The 13,541-nt window shown below is 36.7% G+C and overlaps 1 protein-coding gene across 1 annotated transcript; it reads right to left on the minus strand.

The window, feature by feature from the left end:
- Positions 1–493: 493 nt before the first annotated feature.
- Positions 494–11,499, minus strand: csf2rb (colony stimulating factor 2 receptor subunit beta). The gene is made up of 15 exons (XM_077734779.1): positions 11,417–11,499; positions 8,225–8,408; positions 7,459–7,576; positions 7,219–7,394; positions 6,477–6,628; positions 6,222–6,366; positions 5,008–5,140; positions 4,734–4,888; positions 3,412–3,545; positions 2,961–3,144; positions 2,779–2,875; positions 2,164–2,230; positions 1,975–2,054; positions 1,205–1,355; positions 494–1,013 (listed from the first exon to the last, which is right to left on the minus strand). Exons 2-15 carry the CDS (start codon positions 8,355–8,357, stop codon positions 684–686), a joined length of 2,055 nt encoding a protein of 684 aa, XP_077590905.1. The 5' UTR covers positions 8,358–8,408; positions 11,417–11,499; the 3' UTR covers positions 494–683.
- Positions 11,500–13,541: the final 2,042 nt, after the last annotated feature.

Here is a 13,541-nt window from a genome sequence, read left to right on the forward strand (position 1 = left end):
ACTGCCTGCATTAAAGTCAGGTGTACGAACCACTGCACCATAGTACAGCTCCTTTTTTTATTCATTTTTATTTAAGTACTTTTGTAGTTTTTATTGAAATTGCATTCTTTTATACAAACATTTATAAAAGAAAAAAATGTACACATAAGGATGATGATAATAAAAAAGAAATCTAATAATCATTGCTAATATTCAGCTTTTTTTCTTAACCAAAAATAGTCACTTGCAATGCATAGGGATAAAATTCTCAAGTGTCCAGAAAAATAAATAAATAAAAATGTAAATTAAATGACCAAAATTAGTCACCTTCTGAGAATTGTCCTAAAGCAGTAAAAAAGCCATTTTTTCACTCATTACTACTAATAGAGCAAAATACCCAGGAGTACAAGTGAAGTACTCTATTTTTCCCCATTTTAAAAGTTGAAACTTTAGACCTTTATAGAGAAGGCTTCTCTATAAAGGTCTAAAGTTTCAACTTTTAAAATGGGGAAAAATAGAGTACTTCACTTGTACTCCTGGGTATTTTGCTCTATTAGTAGTAATGAGTGAAAAAATGGCTTTTTTACTGCTTTAGGACAATTTTAGAGAGCTAATGGTTCATGACACATGCCTACCTTGGGCTTATAGTTACATCACAAGTTGGAAAATGAGCTGAGTGTAACAATAACCTCGCATAACTGCTCTTAACATTGAGGAGGTAGGGAGCAGTACCCTGAAGGCCTTGTAGTGGGCCAAGAATTCTCTGAGCCGTATGCTGGAGGTGGGTCATTGCTATTAGGCATTTTATCAGACCACGCCGCGTTATTTTCACACTGATGATTCCGTTCACGCTTTTGCGTATTCGCTTCGGCATCCCACTGGGACACCAGATCCGATGTGGAAGCGTAGACCTTGACCCGGGGAAGGCAAACGTAACCTGTTCCAGTTGTGGTCAAGACCGCCGAGGAAGGAGTATCTGATGAGGTTACTTCATTCTTCTTTGTGTCTTCACGCACGGACTTGGTGTCTAATGACTGACATGTGAGTAAAGACACATAAATAAAGTCAGTAAATCATGTCATACATCAATCACACTATAATGCTTTTTTATGTGCATCGATGTTATCTCAGCAAATGTCGTAAAATGTGTCTGTCACATTTTATGTTCGACGTCATGGGTTTTATTTTGATCTATTCGCTTGCATAACAGATTAAGGCAGCTGACCTGACAGAGGATATATGGGCCACTGAAGTGCACAGGAAGGTGACAGCCATTAACCTTCTCTGCAGGGAGGGGTAGGCTATTACTTTTGTAGTCCTGTCGGTCCTGCTCCAAATCTTTATTTTCAGCACCCTCCGTTGGCCATAGTGAAGAGCTTAGGGAGATGTTGGAAGACTGTTTTTTTTAAAGTCATCTCAGTAATGAATATTCATGCAATATTGTAAGGGTTAGACTACAGAGCAGCAATGTTATACAGTGTTCCCTCGCTACTTTGCGCTTCAGCTATCGCGGACTCAGAGCTTCGTGGATTTTTTTCAGCAAAAAAAAAAAAAATTTAAAGATATTAAGTTAAAATTAGGAATTGCATCATTTTACAAGAGGTGGAAACAAAATATTCAATAAGAATTAGTAATTGCATCAAAAAAAGGCCAAAGAAATTGTCAATAACATGGTGAGAGTTCAGGAATCGCATTGATGACGTCATGGCTGTTTACAGGCGCATCTTCACCGCCCAAAAAAACAATGTTCACAACTCTCAATAACGATGTTTCTTACGTGCAAAAAAACTGCAGAGGATCCTCCATCCGGACTACTATGATGTTTTTGCTTGGTGGTGCTTTTATGCACGTGTTATACGTTTCTATAAGCATTTTTGAAGGGGCACACCTACTTTGCGGAAACGCAGCTATTGCGAGGGGGTCCGGTCCCCATTAACTGCGATAAGCGAGGGAACACTGTAAATGGTAAAACTGGTCAGGTAGTGCTGGATATACCATGTAGATAGACTGTGAAGTTGAAGCACTTTGCAGATGCAAGTGTTTTCATTTTCCATTAGGGTCTGTTTTGTGGAAGACTGAATGAGAGAAAATGTTTTTTCTTCATTATAAAATACAGATAAAAGGCAAATAACTACATTTTTTTAGAGTTAAAGAGGGAGATGTTATGTCGTTTTATATTCTTACCTTGATGTTTGATAAGGTTTTGCTTTTTCCAGGAGAAGGGACAGTTTCAACCCAGAGAATTACTTTCCTAATTGGGGATTTTTGAAATAAAAAATACAAACATAAAAGTAATTATGTATATTTCTTTACAGGACACCCATTGAACTCATTGCCAATGTTTTAGCTTGACTTGCGATCCGTTTTGATTTGAATAAATATCCAATAATAGTAACTTGACCTATAATGAGTTAAACATCAAAACAAAGCACCTAAAGCTAGGGGTCGGGAACCTTTTTTGACGAAGAGAGCCATACTCAGAATTACAAAGTAAAAATACATGAAAATGTGAGCATTTATTATTCATTTCACCACTTAGAAAGTAAAAAAAATCAGAATTATTTTGAGAACATTATTTCACTGTTGCTAATCAACGAGTATCAATGAGAGAATGCATGCAGGAGAGTCTAATGAAGACAAATTATGATTTAAAAAGGCGGAGAGCCATATGCACCCATCAAAAAACCCACATATGGCTCCTGAGCCATAGGTTCCCTACCCCTGACCTAAAGTGTTGTTGTATTCATAAAACAGTACAACAGGACAACGTGTTTGAAGAAAACTAAAGGTGCAAATTACCTTTTACAAACTGAAATGGTCCCGTAAAGTATTACAAAGCAAACAAGAGCAACCACACTAATGCAGGAATACACGATTGGGGCGATATACCACCTGCCTGTCATGGAAATTAAGCAAAATCATGAATTAAAACTTGTGAAACAAAGAAAAAACGGATGTTAACACACCTAATGGTACAGTACCAGCATTTGATGTCCAGTCTACTGGGTCAGTCCATTCTGAGGGGCTTCCTTCGTAGAGTGAACCCTCTCCAGGGATGACAACAGATCTGACTTGTACCTGGTATTGCTGTAATGGGTCGAGTGATGAACTTGGAATGTACATGAAAGTGGAGCCCTCTGAAACATTCAGCAGGAGGAAAGATTCCTACGAACCAGACCACACATAAAAATGAATTATTGCAAATTAAATTGAAGAAAATTTGAGTCTATATGCAATGCATCTTAATGTAAAGACTATGGGTGTGCAGAGCATTTCAGGTAAAAGCTTGCACTTATAAAAAACATTCCAAAAGTTAATAAAAAGAATAAAAAGAATAAAAATAGATGGAAAGTGTAAAACATCTTTATGAGAGCGAGCTTTCCCAGTGGTTTGAATTAATGAACATTCTTGTCATGCTTTATTGTTTATTACCTTCTCTTCCATCCTGTAATAGCGCGCTTGATAATATACTCTGATTCTTGAGGTGGTGCTGGGTTTGGCCCATTCCACGGCCCAGTAGTTTCCTCTCTCACTCACTGTCAGCTGATGTGGTGGCCTGGGGCGAACTACAAAAGACAATGGTACATTGCATATAATGTTTTTAGACATTAATCACTCAGATATTGTAAGCCTTGGCTACAATCTTACATATGTACATAGAAATGTTCATTTATATGAATATGTGCTATCCATTATTCAGTAAATCAAACTTAAACTCAAACACAATAGACTCAGAAGTTTAAACTGAAAGCTGCAACGATTATGTAAACAGTTTTAGCAAGAACTAACAAATATCAGCATAGGATATGTACATTTTTTTCAGATCTAGTTTTTAGCTTCCCTACCCAAAATGGCCGCTAATTACAAAAAAAAATGTTTGCATGATTATGTTAGATGTCCAATTGTGTGGCATTCAAGGATACTTCTGTTGTGAGTTTAAATGAGTTCATCATTGGTAGGCGCGTAGTAGAAGGCAGTAGTTAGTTAGCACGTCGGGCTCACAGTTTTGGGGTCCTCAGCTTGTGTGGGTTCCCTACGGGTAGTCTGGTTTACTCCCACATGTGCTGGACCCTATGTTGTGCTGAAACATCCAATTGTAGGCCATACGGAGACAAATAGCCAGTAATGTTCACACTCATATAATGTGGAAATTCAACCAGCATGTTTTTGGGATAGTGAAAACCCACGTAAGCCAGGGTAGAAGATACAAACTCCATATGGGATGGTCCGACTTGGTATTAAACCCTCGATCCCAGAACTCTGAGATGACGCACTAACATCCATACTGTTCATCCTTGCAGAGGCTGCAGGGTTTGCTGGAGCCTATCCTAGCTGACTTTGGGCAAAAGACTGGTCGCCAGTCAGCCAGAGACAACACACAGAGAAACATACCACATGCATTCACAATCATGCCGCCACCTAGTGGGAATCGATCCCGAAGTCAGGCCAGTGAACCATTAAACCATCACCTCAGGCCAGTATATACATATGAATTTATAATATTTACATATTTTGTAGGATTTTTACAAGTAAAAATATGTCATATTCAAATACAACTGTATGAAAGGGTTAAAAAAAACACATTCGAAATATGCCCATCATCGCTAAATGACCTTCAATTCACTTTAGAAGCATTCTGCAGTTATGTCATTCAACACTTGGTAGAGACGCTCATTCATTTCCGCATTTTGAGCATGATCCATAACAGGTTTATTTTTTTAATCTTTTAATGGCATAGCATGTCAATCACTCACTGTGCTCATGGGCCCTGAACGTCTTAGTCTTGCGAGCCGGTTTAAGAAGAAGCAGCAAATGTACAAGCTTGGTGACAGTCAGCAAGCATCCATATTGCATCAGCAGCCTATTCGGGTCAAAGGTCACTGTTGGGTTGATACAGCAGTACTCAGACCTACCGGCGAGAATTAGAAGAGGCGGAGATTCAGCATATGGGGGTCGATATCCACTCATAAACTCATATTATGACTCATAACACACACATATATACACATGCACATGATTTTGACTCACGGTGCACTATAGTTATGTTGACAGACCAGCTGGTAGGTAATTATGTGATCCAGCTCACTGCTTACCTCCCAGCTACACATCACCTTATTTTCGCCATCCAGCACACAATATAAGTTGGGAGGCTGTCCACTGACTGCGGTAAGAAAGAAAAAAAAGAACATGAGTGAGTTCAATTGTCTTTGAAGACATTGTTTTACTCAGACTTACTGACATGATGTCGTGCTGTATAAAAGAAACTGTTATATATATACAGTTTATATTATTATATTATATATTTTCTCCCATGTTGACCGCCTTTGTGTAAAAGTGTACCCTTAAGATTGTCTTAAAATCTTTGAATTTTACAATTTCTGTCGTATAAGATCCCCCCCAATTCACAATTTTCACCTCCATATTCATGGTTTCAATAGGGAGTACAAATATGTTACTTGGAAGGGAAAATCTGGATAAAAATCATCGACATAGTATTTCTGAGATACTGTATGAATCAAAAGGATTGTCTGCTGGATTTCCAATTCTGAAAGGGTGTTGCCTGCATGTGGACAAATTAACAAACAAAGTCACATGAGCAGTAGAACCAGGAATTGTATCCGAGTCTTTAGATGCAAAACCTTCGAAAAGCCTTAACAACTATTGAGATGTGATGAAATGGTAAACATAAATCAAGGCTACTTGCATCTAGCCAGTCAGAGCACGAGCGTGCAATGGCAGGCACATGTAAGGGAGTTTTTTCACGTTTTATCCAAGGTATGATTTATTTATTTTCTTGAATTTCACTTTTTTTTTAGGGTTTTTATCTCATTATCTTTTCTCTATTTTGAAATAAATGACCCTATCGGCCGCATTGTCCTTTCTTATGTCGTTTTGTATTTGTCACCTTGCAGTTTCGTGCATGTCAAGTCTAATTTGTGCGCAAATAAGGCGTACTCTTGATTCAGTCATCATTCTTTTGAGTTATAAATACAACATAGATGCAAGAAAATACGGTATATATGTATATATTAACAAATATTAAAGCAAATTTGAATTGTGTTTTACATTCATAAAAATAACAAGACAAATTGTATTGAAAATGCCCCTTCTGCTGTGACTTTAAATGAGTTTATCAATAGTAAACACCTCCCCCATTTGAAGCGGGAAGGTGGCAGAGAACTTTCATAACGTGGAATCGATACATTATCCGCATTAGCTATTTGCTGTTTTCTCAAACTCACTTTCTTTAGTCCTCCACGTCACCACAGGGCTCCAGTCACTCCAATGGCCCACCCCGGCCCAGACCCTTACTCTGGCCTCGTACGTTTGACCAGGAAGAAGGTGATGTGTCTCTAGTTTGACGTCTGTGCTTGTCAAATTCCTAATCTGCCAACATGTACGGACACAGAAACAAAGTGGACATTGAAAGCACTTCATGGAAAAGCGCAAATGTGTACGTGTTCAGTAATACAGCAAATAGATTGACAGGTGCTTACAGTCCACGTGTCCTGTTTTTCTGCCTTATAGCAAAATTGGTACAAGAGGTTTTTGTTCAGTGAAGGAGTGGGGTAAGGACTGGACCATTTGATCCCCAAATGCTCATCATCAATGTCATATTGTGAAAGATCCACTGGTGTGCGTGCTCTCACTGTGCAACAAAAAACACAAGTTACTTCCCTAAGATTGAATTTATTTTTACCTCATTGGCTGCCATTGAAGGAGACAAATCATAATTGACTGGGAATGTTGGCAATGATTATTCTTTGTCAATGGTAGTAAATGAATGAAAAAATATACATCGAAAGCTATTTGATGTGTATAAATAAATACATGAATGAATGAATACATACAAAATACAATTGTACAATACACTTGAAAATTAGAGAATTTCACTTAGAAAAATTATGAAAAGATACTTAAAAAGATGAAAAGAAAATTGAGTAAGAGATTTATTTAGAAGAAAAATAAAAGAAATTGAGTTTTTTTTTTTAATTGGCTTTCTATATTTACTTTTATAAATGTACGTTTTCGGACATGGTCTTTTCTCTTTCTTTCTTTTGCCATATTTTTCTATCTAATTTTCTATATTTTCTGTTCAAATATTCATTCATTCATTCTTCACATATATTTGTTAAATATTCTAGCATCAAGGGTGTCATTATCGGGTGGCCATCAAGAGGTGTAAACCACAATTTTGACTTTTGTATTGGTATTTATGAAAAGGTAAGATAACATTACCATAATAAGAAAGCTCCAGGGGTTTGTGTGGGGCAGATGAGCAAAGTTTGTCTTCCTTAACAAAGTAGACCGTGTGTTGTACCCCAATGGAAAAAGTAGGTGTATCATATCTACACTGGACAGTCCTGTGTCCGTCCGATTTTAAGATTTCGGTACCAAAGGGCTCACATCTCTCCCTGCAAGACACACGAGTTTTAAGGGACATTCTTCCTACTTTTTCCTTCTCTCTCATGTCCTCACCTGCTATTTTCCGTGTGGAACCACAGCTTCAGAGGCGCACGTATGTGAGGCCCTTCTCTCCACTTGCAATAGACGTATGACTCGTAGTCATTATGACATTGTAAGGACTCCATTAACTCTGCATGAGAGACAGACAGTGTTTGTTAAATAAAGTGGAACTTATCCATTGAAGTATCAATATATATATATATATATATATATATATATATATATATATATATATATATATATATATATATATATATATATATATATATATATATATATATATATATATATATATATATATATATATATATATATATATATATATATATATATATATATATATATATATATATATATATATTGAATTAAAAAAAATCTATTGTAAAATTATTTTTTAATATTAGATATCTTATATAACATTACAGCAATACATTAAAAAATTAAAAAAATGAAAAGAATAAAAAAAACCATAAAAATAAAAATAATAAAAATAAATAAATACATAAATGAATAAACAAATGAATATGCTAATGATATTTTTTTCTGTGAGATATCATGCCTAGGAATAGAGAAGACTTCACTTCAAACCTCATTTTATTGCTTAACTAACCCTAATTCTAACCCTAATTCGAACCCTAATTCGAACCCTAATTCATAATCTAACCCTAACTCTAACCCTAACCCTAACTCTAACCTTAACTCTAACTCTAACCCTAACCCTTACTCTAATTCTAACCCTAACCCTAATCCTAACCGCAATTGAGAACACATGATTTACCATCATGTGAGCTGAAGGCATCATGAAAGGTGCATCCATCTGGATTAGAGAGGAAAGCCAAAGGGGCGAACATCAACCAAAGCAGCACCCACAGAAGAGGCATCATTCTTGGGTAAAGGTTACTACTTCTCATTGTCCTTGAGACAGCCTCAGTAAAAAGTGTGGTCTGACATCATGAAGAGCCCTGCTTATCAGGGGAAAAGCATAAAGAAATAAACAGTCAATTTACAAGAAATCATGAAAAAAATTCTGTCACAACAGATTATCGCTTTGACTTCTCCTTTGGGCAGCATGTTTTTTTTTTTTTTAACCGCTACACCCGCTTGCCAATTCTCTATCACATGCAGAGTCCTGATAAACAAAATGATTCCTTTGGGATTGCAACAACATCAAAACACCGGGAGATCCAATTTCTGGACAAAATGCATAGGGATGCTTTGTTTTGTCTGTCATGGGTCAATTGCTAGTCATTTTGAGGTCTTTTTGGACTTCTTTATTAACTTATTGGCTGCCGTTTGAACCCTTTGCTATATGGGAACATCATTTTTCCTATTGGAAATGAATGGGGTCATCGGAAATAAATAGACATTTTTATACAATTATGGTAGAATTGTACGTTTTTTGGCAAAAATGACTGCATAGTTTAATTTACTGAATTTTTAGACAGAAAATTATTTGAATTATAAAAGAAGATAATAAAATGTAGGATAAGATACATTTTAACATTTTAAATCCCATTAAAATGAATGGTTAGAATCAGTCAAAATATGTGTTTGTGAAAGGTAAGACTCAAACACACACCAAAACCATATAGTAATAAACAAAAATAAGAATATTAAATATGACACAATAAATATATTACATTGGGAGAGGTTGACTGACTGTAATCCAGTTTAAAATGACAAAACAAAAATTTAATTAAAATAACCCAGTACATTTCCTATTACAGTTATTTCTCAAATGCTAAAACACATTTTACAAACATTGCAATTTTACCCACACTTATCTAAAGCTACAACAACACGACTACACCTTCTTTTCACTTCTAAACTCAAATTTTCACACAAAAAGACCAGCTCTTCAATAAAGCAAACAGCACATGAATGAGAGCAAGTGCAATGAGAGATTATGTGTGTGAATCAGTGTTAGATGTACTAACCTTTAGACCTCAGCAATGGATTGTTCATCTCAATTTAAAAACCTGGTTTTCTGTATTTTATTTTGGCATTGGCTTTTGTTTCCTATCTAAATCCATTAGGCTAGAACAAACATGGGCAAACTACGGCCCGCGGGCCACATCCAGCCCGCTAGGCCTTTTAATTGGGCCCGCCGACATTGTCCAAATAATGTCTTTTTTTCCCCAAGATGGCGCCGTCACACGGAAGCCAGTGGCAGTAGCTCCGTCGACTATTATATGTTTTTTTTTTGTATTTTACAGCCCCTCTATCTTTTTTTAAAATTCCATTTGAATATTTCTTAATACATTCCTTTTTACTTTACTTTGTCCTTTATATTTTTTACTTTAATGATGAGTGATGAGAATGTTAATACTTTAGTACTTTTTTTCTGTTTATGTTTCATATGTACTGTTAACGGATGCACTTTTTTATATGTATCATATCTTGTGCTCACCCAACCCATCTGTTAAATTTTTAAAGTCAATCTGACCCCCGGGCCGAAAAGTTTGCCCACCCCTGGGCTAGAATCAGGTACTTTTCTCAATAAGTAGTTTTTCCTTTTCCAGTTTAGTGTTAGAAATTATATACACGTTAAGCTATAAAATTCACATGCCTTGTTGTTTTTCTGTTTTAATTGCATGCTTGTCCCCTTTTTACAGTTGATTGGTGAGAGTGGTTACACAATAGCCCTGGGTAGTGATTTCCCCCCTGTGCCCCTTGATGCCGATCAATTCAAGGTGCCGGTGTGTTTGGGTGTGATATACAATGTAATTGAAGTGGCTAAAGACCATATTTTACGTCTTAAAACTTCTTAAGAGGTCCCTTTTCCCAACCATTGTGATAGTTATCTTTTTGTATTGTATTGAAGCACACATACTCGGTCTGCACCTGCATAGATTTTTATTCCACATACTCTGGTTTCCTCCAGGATTCCAAAAACAGTTCTGGAGGAATTGCATGGGGATGCTTTGCTCTCCCTTGGATCACTTCCTAGTAATTTTTAGGACATTTTCAGGTCACTACCTTGTTAATTCACTGGGTGCCATTGATGGTGTTAGACTTGAGAATTTGCAATCCATCTCAACCATTTTAAATGAATTGCAGGTCTAACGCCATCAATGGCACTGAAAGAGTAAAAGTATTCACAGCCAATCCCCGTTTCATACATTTTCAATGGTGGGCCATGTGTACCTTTTTTAAGTCCTTTTTTTGAGTAATTTCCTACAATTCCTGGAATTCAAGGGTCACTTTCTTTTTTATTGCTCACTTTCTGTAGGTTTCAGGATTTTTCAGGTCATTTCCTGTTAGTATTGTCTAATTTGGGGGCTATTGGGATTATTTGGGGATAATTTAGTTTCTGTTGATTTGAAGCTTTTTCAGGTCATTTTTTTTTTTTGGGCCGAAATAACGTGAAGGTTGAAATCGAATGCGAGCCTGTGTAGTGAGATTTTTTTGTGCTTTTTCAAAATTAGAACAGTAAAAAACGCTAAAAAAAAGCAGGGACTATGTTGCATACCGGAACATCGTTTTTAAAGCAAAACCCACAATAAAAATGCTAAATATGTAATGGATATTTCTCTATTTGTGTCCTGTGATTGAAAATAGTTGTGGCATGACTTTGATGGAGGCTCTGAATTGAAATTAAAGGAAGAAAACTGCTTAGGTTAGTTAGACTATGCTGGAGTGATTCATTCTTTCATTATCTCTATTACTTATCCACACAAGGATTGCAGGGGGTGCTGGAGCTTATCTAACTAACAAAACCTTGAATTGGTGGCCAGACAATAGCAGAGCTGAAGAAGACAGACACACATTCACGCTCACACTCAAGCAAGAGATTGGCTCCCAACTGATTCAGGGTATATACTGCCAACTAGGATAGGCTCCAGCACCCCCTGCAACCTTAGTGAGGATAACGCAGTTCATAAAATGAATGAATGAATTCATGCGCTCTTGTGAAAAGAAAATGATCATGTGAAGCAAAACAATTGGGATGAAATTATATAAGACTTACCTCATTTGACGAAGACTTCTTGACTCTTACCATTATTGCTTTATATTTGTGTCAAAGCATTTTGGGTAGTTGCTCTCATCTGCAGGTTCCTCTTTACAGCCCTGGTAAACTTGCAATTGCTTAATCAGCACTTTCAGTAGAGCTGCAATGTTTTTTTTTAATTAATTTATGATACATGTTTCTTACAGACAGTATTATTGAAACAATACTTAAACTGCTGTTATGTCAATGACTTTTTTAGTGTATTGTCTTATATAAGAATTCAGTGCAAGTATCATCCAATTCAATTGATTTTTTTTTTGCTCTTTGAGTACAACTTTTGCTTCCCTTTGACAAACTTCCTAGCTTGTCATTCTGAGTCATGGTGATTACCATTTCCTTATTTCATATTATCATATGACTTACCGCACTTTCTCAACTTTATCTTTACATTGGAAGTTGTGTTTGTTTTATAACTTGAAAATGCATTCATTTACTGGAATGCACATGAGGGTTTCAGGTGAGATTGAGTATGACTTGTTGAGCGAGGAATGGTCTTTTTACATGTTTTTTCAGGGAATATTTTAAAATTATCCCCGTTCTGTACCGCTTGTCCCCACATGGGTTTCAGGGGTGATGATATGATGTGAAAATGGGTAGGAAATTAGGTTTTGTGTTCTTAATTGAGAGAAAGAGTTTTTTTTCCGAGAAATGGATGCTAGTCAATGAGAATAATAAATAGAAAAAAATCTATTTGAAATGGAAAAACAACTTTCAAACAACTTTTTCAATTTGCTGCTGTTGTTTGCTGTGGATAGCAATAGTTTTGGAAGCTGATGAGACTATAATCTAAATGAATGCAATCAATTCTGGGGTTTGTGAAATAAAGTGAAAGAGATAGAGATAGATAGAGATAGATAGATAGATAGATAGATAGAGAGAGAGAGAGAGAGAGAGAGAGAGAGAGAGAGAGAGAGAGAGAGAGAGAGAGAGAGAGAGAGAGGGAGTGAGTGAAAGAGAGTGAGAAAAGGGGGGGGGAATAAAGGGGAGAAAGAGAGTTAAAGAGAAACATTGAGATTGAAAGAGATTGAGAGAGAGAGAGAAAGAGAAAGAGAAAGAGAGAGAGAGAAAGAGAGAGAGAGAGAGAGAGAGAGAGAGAGAGAGAGAGAGAGAGAGAGAGAGAGAGAGAGAGAGAGAGAGAGAGAGAGAGAGAGAGAGAGAGAGAGAGAGAGAGAAAAAGAAAGAAAGAGAGCGCGCAAGCCAAGGAGCTTGTGCAGCAAGAGAGTCAATTATTGGACACATTAAGAAAGGCGTTGTTATAGCAGAGATAAAGTATGTGTAGAGTGCTGCAAGCTGATAAACAGCTGGAGGAGACACATCTAACTCTCTTTATCTCGTCTCATTCATTATGGCTTCCTTTCTGTCACTGCACACACACACGTACACATTCAAACACTGGACAATATTGCCGTCACAGCACAATTGCATCCTATTACAACCCAATTTCACTTGAGAAAAATACATGGAATGGAAATAACGTCATGTCAGCTATGGAGTGAAGCATACAGCCGTTAAAACGACACACATTCTATAAAAAAGAAAAGACTATTGTTTTCTGGCGCTTCCCTAAATAAACAGTTACTCCTTGGCTGCCATTTTCACTAGACGTCTAATGTGTTGGGACTGGGAGGGCCAGATTTTTACCCTTTTCTCCCAGTTTAAATAACTTTGCATTTATTCTTTATGGAAGTAAATCTGTACCACCTGAGTTACAATATGAATTTTCAATGCTGAATATTTTTGGCAGCAAAACTGATGTACACTGAAAATTTTCAGTATCAAATTTCAGCTGTAAATACAAATTTGGTTAAAACAATTCCCAAGCAACCAGGCGGGGCGATTGGTCTCATCGAATGGCACAAAGGAGATAGACAACTATTCCTACTCAAACCCAGGGCCAATTTAGACTTTTAGAATCGGAGTACCCGTAGAAAACCCACGCGAGCCTAGGCAGAACATGCAAACTCCACACATGAGGATCTGAACCTGCCATTGAACCCTCGATCTCAGCACTCTGAGGCTAATGCGAACTTAGATTAGAATGTGACAGCAAAAATGATATGAAATTAAGACTGGAATAGATTCA

The sequence above is a fragment of the Stigmatopora nigra genome, chromosome 15, assembly GCF_051989575.1.
Source record: "Stigmatopora nigra isolate UIUO_SnigA chromosome 15, RoL_Snig_1.1, whole genome shotgun sequence".
NCBI lineage: Eukaryota > Metazoa > Chordata > Actinopteri > Syngnathiformes > Syngnathidae > Stigmatopora > Stigmatopora nigra.